General features: G+C 39.9%; 1 protein-coding gene across 1 annotated transcript; it reads left to right on the top strand.

Annotated features, from left to right (window-relative positions):
* Positions 1–16: 16 nt before the first annotated feature.
* Positions 17–7,907, top strand: traf6 (TNF receptor-associated factor 6). Its single transcript, XM_038700569.1, has 8 exons — positions 17–145; positions 1,763–2,088; positions 2,371–2,521; positions 3,922–4,080; positions 4,202–4,273; positions 4,611–4,688; positions 4,837–5,160; positions 5,484–7,907. Exons 2-8 carry the CDS (start codon positions 1,763–1,765, stop codon positions 6,087–6,089), a joined length of 1,716 nt encoding a protein of 571 aa, XP_038556497.1. The 5' UTR covers positions 17–145; the 3' UTR covers positions 6,090–7,907.
* The last annotated feature ends 1,530 nt before the right edge of the window (positions 7,908–9,437 follow it).

Consider the following 9,437-nt stretch of genomic DNA (forward strand, 5'->3'; position numbering starts at 1 on the left):
GCACTGGAAAAACAAAATGTTTCAGTAGGTGGCGGTAATGCAACATTTTGGTTTCCATCCGCCATAAAAACCACAAAAGAAGAAGAAGAAGATAAAAACAGGAAATTCTTAGAAAAGAAAAGTTCGAGACGTTTTCAAGGCAAAGGTGGGTACAATATAAACATACTGTATATGCGTTCACAGACATAGTCAGTACTTTAATGTCTTTGTTGCTGGAGAGGACGTGTGTTTGCTACCTACTGTTTTCGACAGTATCTTTTTTTCAATCGCTTTTTAGTACAGTCATGGTAACGTTAAGTTAGCAAAGTGCAGTTCCGCATCCAAGGGCATGACTCTTCCATCTATCAAGTGACAACACAATTTATCGTTATTAATTAAGTTTATCTATTATGTATGCATCATTGAATCATTTGTGACAGCTTCTCAGTGTTAGTGTAACATTACCACGTCATTTAGGACGTTGTTGAGTGAAGCTAAGTTAATTATGAAAACGAATGACTTGAGTTACTTCCCGTGTAACGCGAACCGCTAACTTAGCTTTTTTACGATACCTCATTTTACGTTACAGCGCCACTTAGTTAGTCAAATTTATAAGTTAGTTTGTGGAGTAAATTAGAGGTGTTAGTTTCTGCACATCCACTACATATTTTGCCTGTCTAGTCTTAAGTCACTTGATAACAGTATGAGTAACTTCTAATAAATGTAGTTTCTATGTACACAACTAGAGCTATACTGTCACTTAATAAATACAGCCGCACTGTAATTGTGTTAATATTATTTTGTGTATTAAGCTTCAAATCCACAGTGTATTTCTTCACATAAGCAGGTACCATGGCCAAAAACTATTCAACTCAAGTTCAAGATTCAGGATTCAAGATTTAATACTGAGTTAGTTGATAGGATTTAGCTTTGCCTACCTCGCAACAAAAACGCAGAACAGAAACCTCACATCCCATCACTGAGATTTAAAACAACTAAAAAGCTAAAAATAACATTTTATTTATAGTCAACAATAAAACCTCCATCCATCGTCAACCGCTTATCCTGCAGGGGGGCTGGAGTCCATCCCAGCTGCCATCGGGCGAAAGGCGGGGTACACCCTAGACAGGTCGCCAGTCGCCAGTCCATCGCAGGGCCACACATAGGTGTGAGCGTGAGTGGTTGTTCATCTAAGGGTCACCAATTATGTCTTTGGACGGTGGGAGGAAGCCGGAGCAGAGAGACAGACACAGGGAGAACATGCTCCACCAGGGTTTGAACCCACGACCTTCTTGTTGTGAAGCGACAGTGCTAACCACTGCGCCACTGTTATTTTTTCTCTTTGTCTTTTGAAAGAAGGGAGGACATTAAAATTTTTTAAAAAGATGCTTAGTAGAGTGAAATGAGTCCTGTAGAAGCTTGTGTCCCCTTGTCTGTAGCCTAACCATGTAGATTTCAGCAAGGGATGGTAGGTAGCCCCTGTGCTGTGATTTTTGATTCAGTTTGCATCTCTATGTCGAGACATTTCCGAAGGTGTTGCCATACCACAGCTATTGCAACGTGAGGATGCGCTCAATACCAGCGCGTAAATATGGGATACCTTTTCAGCTGGAAAAGTCTTTGCAGAACTTTCTTCAATGTTATTGCTGAAGTGGTGACCCCACACTTTAAGAAAGGAGATAATCGGCGATGTTAACTAAAATAATGAATATATTATTTACAATATAATGCTTTTTTTGCCACTTTCACTGTTTTAATGCCAACTCTGTCCCACTCTACACAGATGGCTTGCTTTGATAGCAATAAGGGCAGTTTGGAGGAGGACAGCTATGAAGGAGCTGTCGGTGGAGAGCTATCTAGCTGTGCATTGGCAATGCTGGAAAAGGAACGGGAATCCCTACTCAGCCCTTCAGAGAGCCCTGGCACGTTCATCAGCAGCACCTCCACTAGTCTTCAGCCTGCTGTCCCCATCCAGGGCTATGATGTGGAGTTTGACCCACCCCTAGAAAGTAAATATGAGTGCCCTATCTGCCTCATGGCTCTGAGGAATGCCATTCAAACACCCTGTGGTCACCGTTTCTGCAAGAACTGCATTGAGAAGTCCATTCGGTATGCTATTGTTAGTCTCTCTAGATAACATTAAACATTACTCAGGTTTATAATGCATTTGGTAACACCAGATTCATGGAACATTGTTGAAGAGCTGTTAATTCTTTATTAGCAATAGAACATCTGTGAAATTACTGAGTAGTCAATTAAAAATGAATATTGTGTTTAAATAATGCAACATTTTCACTGACAATAGTTTTCCCGCTCAGATGTAAGCACCATGCAAAACCTGATCATCTTAGCTCAGCCTAAAGTATTGCTGTTCTTACTCTTACAACACAGTGATACAGGGCAAAAGTGCCCGGTGGACAATGAAATGCTGTCAGAAGACCAGTTGTTTCCGGATAACTTTGCCAAACGAGAGATTCTGTCACTAACTGTTCGCTGTCCAAACCGTGGCTGTGCTGAGAAAATGGAGCTCCGACATTTAGAGGTGAGAGCCATTCTAAGAGTGGGAGCTCAACCAAGAACATGGAAACAGGAAACTTAACAAGGACAGGTCAAACAGGACAAGTGTGTATTTTATGCTTGAGTGTGCTAGTTCATCTTCAGATTGTATTATAGTTTCAGTACTCAAAAAAATGATAATCTGGCAAGAAGTAAGAGTCAGCACACGCTCTTCCTTCTGACTGTTCTAAAATGTTCTCGAATCAACAGTCAGTAAGGAAGGTTAGTTATGAGGAACACATCTGCACATGCTAGAATGCTAATGGTAATTCACTACAGTACACTAAGGAATAATGCACAGTATTTCCCATTAATTAACGTGACCATGGCGGCCCGCCATAGTCTAATTTGCTCCGCCATAGTCTGAAAATGGACCGAAAATAGCTTTACATATCTCATAATAACGTTTCAGACCTCTAACGTTGTGTTTTGCGCCGCTGCTGTAAGCTCGCACACTCACACACTGAGCACATCCGACTTGAGACAACCACTACGGTAACGTTAACGGTCTGCTTCTGTCACTCGTTTGTGAGAAGGCGTTCAAGCTACCCACGCCCAAATTTGGAGTGCACACGTATTCCAGCCTTTATGGTAAATCCACTGAAACGGACCGAGCTGACAGGCAGATTATTGACTCTTTACAAAAAGACAAGTGTCGCAGTATGAGAGTCCTACTTGAAGAGATGCTGTGAAGTCTTCATTTTACGAGATACGAGAACCACAGACAACATAGATTATCAAATTGGGTCGGACTTGATGAATTTGGCGCGAGGAGGATGCACGTGACAACATCAGGTTTTCAAAATAAGGTGTCTATACAGTATGAAAATAAGATTAATTGGATTATATCATACTCATAGAAAATATAAAACATTACATGTGTCCATTAAAAGTAAAAAAAACAACAATAAAATTTTATTATTTTCTGTTCTTTGATTTAGGGTTGCTGGAATACATTTGTTGACTTTTGTTGCTGTTTCATTACCATTTTATAGCTATACAATGGGTTTATGAATAAATAGTTACTTGCTAGAGCACAAGATTGTTCACAAGAGTGCAAAGTTCTTCATAGATAGCATCTTAATTTTGCACCCAATGAATGCATTTAACTTTAAAATGTACAAAATGTTCTTCCAGGGGGGGCATGCCCCCATACCCCCCGAGAAGTTCCGAGGTCCACCCACCATAGTCTTTTAAAATCCTGTGGGAAACACTGATGTATCCTTATTTTGGCATATAAAAGTGCATTAGGTGTCAGTTAAAGAATGGTGTTTTTTTTTTTTTTTTTTTTTTTGTGGTGTGAACAGTGAAATATTAAATGTGAACCACTGCTGTCCTATAGAATATAATTAATTGCATTCTCTTTATGTATTGTTTTCCTACCAGAATCATTTGGCACATTGTCAGTTTGCCACTGCACCTTGCCCACAATGCCAACAGTCTGTGAGAAAGAGCCACCTAGAGGAGCACATAACTGTTGAGTGCCAAAGGAGACCTGTGTCATGTCCAGATTGTGTGGCACGCTTTGTTTATGAAGAGAAAGAGGTAATTACTCACTTACGTAATTGCTCCTCTTGCTTTTTTTCCCAGAACCCAGTTATAGGAAAGTCGCTCTGTATCAGTGAGGACTAGCCTCCTTACAATTTCTTTTTGGTTGCTCCTTCAGCTTCATGAACAGCAGTGTCCCTTTGCCAATGTAAAGTGCCTGTACTGTGAGATGGATCTCATCAGAGACCAGGTGAGTGATCTCTGCCATGAAAAAAGGCCTCTCATAAATCAAAATGTTGTCATTCATTTAAGCTGCCATCTGTCAACAAGAACTTCTCTTTTGTTCAAGCAATGGGGAACCATTCTCCACATTCCGCAGCACATGTCACAGTAGATGTAGGCACCCAGCATTTCTGCAGTATCAAATGGTTTCCTGTATGAGATAGGAAGCGACTTATTTCCAAGTTACCTCATTACGTTTGTCCTCAATTATACAGTAATAACTGACATGTTAAAATTCTTGTTTCAAATCGTAATGTGAATTCATAGATTTAAATGACGCTAAGCTGAAGGTGTTTTTGTTTCAGATGGAATCTCATTGTGATACAGATTGCCCAAAAGCACCCATCGCCTGTAACTTTAGTACCTTTGGATGTAAGGAAAGGGTAAGTGATCGTGTGCAGTTTCTGTGTGTTACAGATCATCTACACACTGTTGAAAGAACACTCCTTGAGAACTTGGTTTATTACACAATTATTAGTGCTATCAGCCCTGCAGACCAGATGTCACAAAGAAAAATTGTTGCCTCTGCAGATGCAGCGCCACGACCTGGCTCAGCACATGCAGGAGTTCACACAGATGCATATGCGCTACTTAGCCGAGTTCCTGCGTGGCCTTAGCCTCAATGGCACCGCACCCAAATCTCTGTGGACTTTGGGGCCTTCTGTTTCCTCTGAGGATCAAGGAGCTGCAGCATCAGTATCACCCTGTAGTGGACCCAGAGGAGCTGTAAGCTGCACCAGCAACTGTGCCCCATGTCAGCCTACCGCAGAGATGCAGAGGCTCAGGGAGATGGATGGACGACTGGTAAAGCAGGATCACCAGCTGCGTGAGCTCATTATCTTAAAAGACACACAGGTAAAGGATGTCCTTGAGCTTGAAGGTACTAATACGTGCATATGGATTGTTTGTGTAATCACAGAATCTATGATCACAGTTGTTGTCAGTATCAGATGCAGCGCAGAAATTTAATTAAAGTTCCAATAGGCGTAAAGGCTCATGTTCCAAGTCTGTTTTCTTAATTTTACATGCATAGCTGCAGCAATTGTGTATTGGGCTCTGAGGACTGTCAAAACATAAGTGACCTACACTTATTGCTGTGCCTGAACGCATCCTCTGTAAACATAGATGGACAAAGTAAGCCTTTGTTATTTTAAGACATTCCCCCACCTCTTCCACAGGCTGGCCAGCTTGCAGAGCTCAGGCGTAGAGTGTCAATACTGGAGGAGACAGTGAAGGAGCTGGAGGCCCAGCAGTGTCACGGTATCTTCATCTGGCGCCTCAAAGGTTTCTCTGTCCACCTACGGAACCAAGAAGCAGGCCACCCAGTGGTTGAGCACAGCCCCGGCTTCTACACTGGTCGTCCAGGCTACAAGCTGTGTCTGCGCCTCCACCTGCAGACCCCTAGTGCCCCGCGCTGCTCCAACTATATCTCCCTCTTTGTTCACACCATGCAAGGAGTTTTTGATGGGCAGCTGACATGGCCCTTCCAGGGCACCATTCGCCTTGCCATTCTAGACCAGGGCCCTGAGGGTCAGCACCACATCGAGGTCATGGAGACTAAACCAGACCTGCAAGCCTTCCAGAAACCCACGATCCAGCGCAACCCGAAAGGATTCGGCTACGTCACCTTTCTGCACCTGCAACAGCTGAGTCAGAGAGCTTTTGTTAAAGATGATACTATGCTTATACGCTGTGAGGTGACACCACGTTTTGACAATATGCTTCACCGTGAGGGACCAACAGTGCAGCCTAGAGGACCAGAGGCCTCAGTTTCGAGGGACTAAGGTCAAACTCATATCTATGGGATCGTGAACATGCCGAGGTGTCAGTACGTCTCAGTGTTTAAATACTGCTTAGTTAATTTTAGTTGATGGACATCAGGAGGAGGAAAATTGATAATTGGCAAGTTTGCTGGTATTTATTTGTTTACCAACTTTTTAATGTCAATGTAACTTTTGTTTCAGTACAATCATCTTTTATTAATTCATATTGATATGTCTATCCACCCACATGGTACCAACATTCAGAAAGCCTCGTAATTTCAAATTGTGTAGTCAGCAATGTTTTATCAGCCAAATATGTCAAGTTCAAGATGTGCACTTGCTGCGTGCAGACTGAATATTACTCCAAGGCTTTACTCTCTTGTTGTGGTGGTTGGAGACGGCACTGAATGTTGAAGATACCCTGTGGAGTTTTTGACCACTAGTAGTGCTATGAAGCAATGTTTGATAAGCAGGTCCCCATTGTATTTTTGAACGCAGAGGGTGGAAACGCAAATTAGTAGTGCATACAAGGCATTAAAAAATAAACAAAAGGATAACGGGTAAAACTATCCCCCCAGGAACAGTGCTGGGGGGGGGGTTGTTATAGTGGGCACAGTTGGAATTGCAACAAGATGCCGCAAACACTCTTAAATGGCTCTTATGATCACATTTTGATACCTTGGTCCAACAAAAATAAGACTCGTTGAACATTTTATTATTTTTCAGCCAACAAGGATTCTAATGTGAAAGTGCAATGGATCCAAAAATATGGAAACCTGAAGAACTTTTTTTCTGTAAATGCTCAAGGTGAGCAACTTTCATTGGAATGAATGGGATGCTAGCTTGGAACACAGTATTCAATTTACTTAATATATTTATGGATGAAGAGGCGTATCATGTCAACTGAAGATGGTGAAGCAGCAGTCAGACCAAAGAAACCAGTCTGTCCATGTCCATCAAACAAAAAAGGGATATAAGACGACTTGTGGTTTCATGGTATTACACTGGATGGTTGGTGGCTTTAACATCGCAAGCAACTTTGCCATGTTACAGCAAAAGGTGACAAAGAAGACTACTGATTCATGTATGTATAGATATATGGAAAAAATACATTTTTCAGAATATTCAAACGTCTGCTTTGCAAGTGTTTTATGGACAGGAAAATGCATTCAACACATATTTGTTGGACCTCAAGGATGCATTCAGTGTACATTGATGAGAAACACTGACTGTAAACTGAAACTGTGTTTACACCAAAACTCCACAGGGTACCTTTAAGGAATAGGAAAAGCAAAACTCAGTCATGTGCTCTCCAAATTCAGCATTTCATGCTTCATTACCTTTGACTGTTCTTAGGGCATCACTGTGACATAATTAGCCGAAAATGATAACACCCTTTTCAGGATTTTCGGTTTCACCACTGTAGATTTTTTCATTATGCATTACAGCTTAGTAGATTTGTCACTAAGTTGCAAAATTTGCTTTTGGCAGAGTTTATGGTGCCATTTACACAAGTTCCTTCCTAATGTGACCTAGAAAAGTATTTCAAGAGTAGACAGTAGACAATTCCAACATCATGGGTCAATGTCTTTAACAATATGCTGCCTGTTAAGCCTTTTACATTATGTAATTTATATATTTTATTTTTTTGTTTTGATATAGTCTTGTTTCTCCATCTGAAACATTGACTTGTTTTGTCATTCAAAGGGATTTGACTTTATAAACAATAATTACTGTTAATTTTAATAATTGGATGGGTTGTTTGCCATGAGTTTTACAAAATGATCTAATATTCATGATAATAGCCTTAAATTAAAGGTAAGCTTACTTGAAGTCGCAGCCACTGTAGTGTCATAACATTTAACATAACATCTTCTACTGACTTGGACCATACATTAATACATTATGAGGGAAGGTTATTTGTATGTTTTGTCTCTTTACATATATTTTTTAAGTTAAGATTTTTATTTATTTAGTTAAAAATAAGAGATTGAAATATCTTTTATGAGAGACACCTGGCGAAGACGGCACACTAGTTAAAATTTAAATAAAACATAATCAAAAAAAAAACAAACATTCCGTATAAAAGAAAGGGACTAATCCAGGTAGGCAGTTACATTTCTCAGTTACATGGCATTAAATAATTTAGTGGGACTAGATCAAGTTTTGCAAGTTATTCCAAGACCAGGGTGCAAAGTAAGAGAAGGCTTTTTTCTCCAGCTCAGTAAAATCCTTTGCCACCTTGTGGAACAGAGATGAAAACTGCTAGAATTCTGCTTCAGGAGATTACATAAATATGCCAGTAGTTTACCCAAAATGGCCTTGTATAGAAAAATATGCAAATTAAGTTCTATACGTAGACTTAGTGATGGCCAGGCTACCAGATCATAAAGCGTACAGGAATCAGAGTTAGTAATAGAATGTAGAGTACTATGGTACACAGAATCCAAAAGGACGAGAATACTAGAGGCAGCATTCATGTGGACAACTTCACCATAGGCCAAAACATTTAAAAAGGTAGCGTGCACAAGTTTTTTTTTTTTCTGGCTATCATGTTAAAATAAGCATTATCTAAAGTAAAAAGCTTGTCATCTAAAGTGTGGGAATTGGAAACGAGCCCTCAAAAACATCATAAAGTTAGTTTTCTTAGCATTAACGTGTCCATTTAGTGAGACTTGAAGCTGTTGAAAACCTAACTGAAGCTCATGTATGGCTCGGTTCAGTGAAGGGGCAACTATATATAACTGTGTCATCTGCATAAAGATGCATTTCAGCAGTTTGCAAGTCCATTATTTATAAATATAGAAAATAAAATAGGAGTTCAAATTGAACCTTGGGGGAACACCCTTGGAAATCTCTATAAGGTCTGATTTAAGACCGTCTATAGAAACACATTGTGTTCACTCTGTAAGATCAGAACCAATTTATAGCTGTGTTTCCTATTCCAATAATATTTAATCTATTAGCAGTAGCTCATGATCAACAGAGTCAAATGCTTTGGACAGATCAATAAATAAGGCAGCACAGTGTTGTTTTTTGTCCAAAGTATTAACAATGTCATTTAATTTAACTGTGCCGGACTGTAAATCAGTTAGAATGTTGTGATCTGCCAAATATTGTTTTAATTGACAGTTTACTTATTTTAGCAAGAATAGAAAGCTTAGAAATTGGCTTATAATTGTTAAGATCCAAAGGGTTTCCACCCTTTAACAAGCAAAGCACATAGGCTTCTTTCCATACTTTGGGGATTGAATTTGTTAATAAGAAAGGCTCTCTAGGTTGTCTGGTCCTGATGACTATTTTGGGTCAATAGCTTTAAGAGCAATACACATATCCTCTACTAAAATAGGTCTGATATATACAAAGATA

This window comes from Micropterus salmoides, unplaced genomic scaffold, assembly GCF_014851395.1.
Source record: "Micropterus salmoides isolate LMB-PRFRI ecotype aquatic unplaced genomic scaffold, ASM1485139v1 Ms_hic_scaffold_6, whole genome shotgun sequence".
NCBI classification, from domain to species: domain Eukaryota; kingdom Metazoa; phylum Chordata; class Actinopteri; order Centrarchiformes; family Centrarchidae; genus Micropterus; species Micropterus salmoides.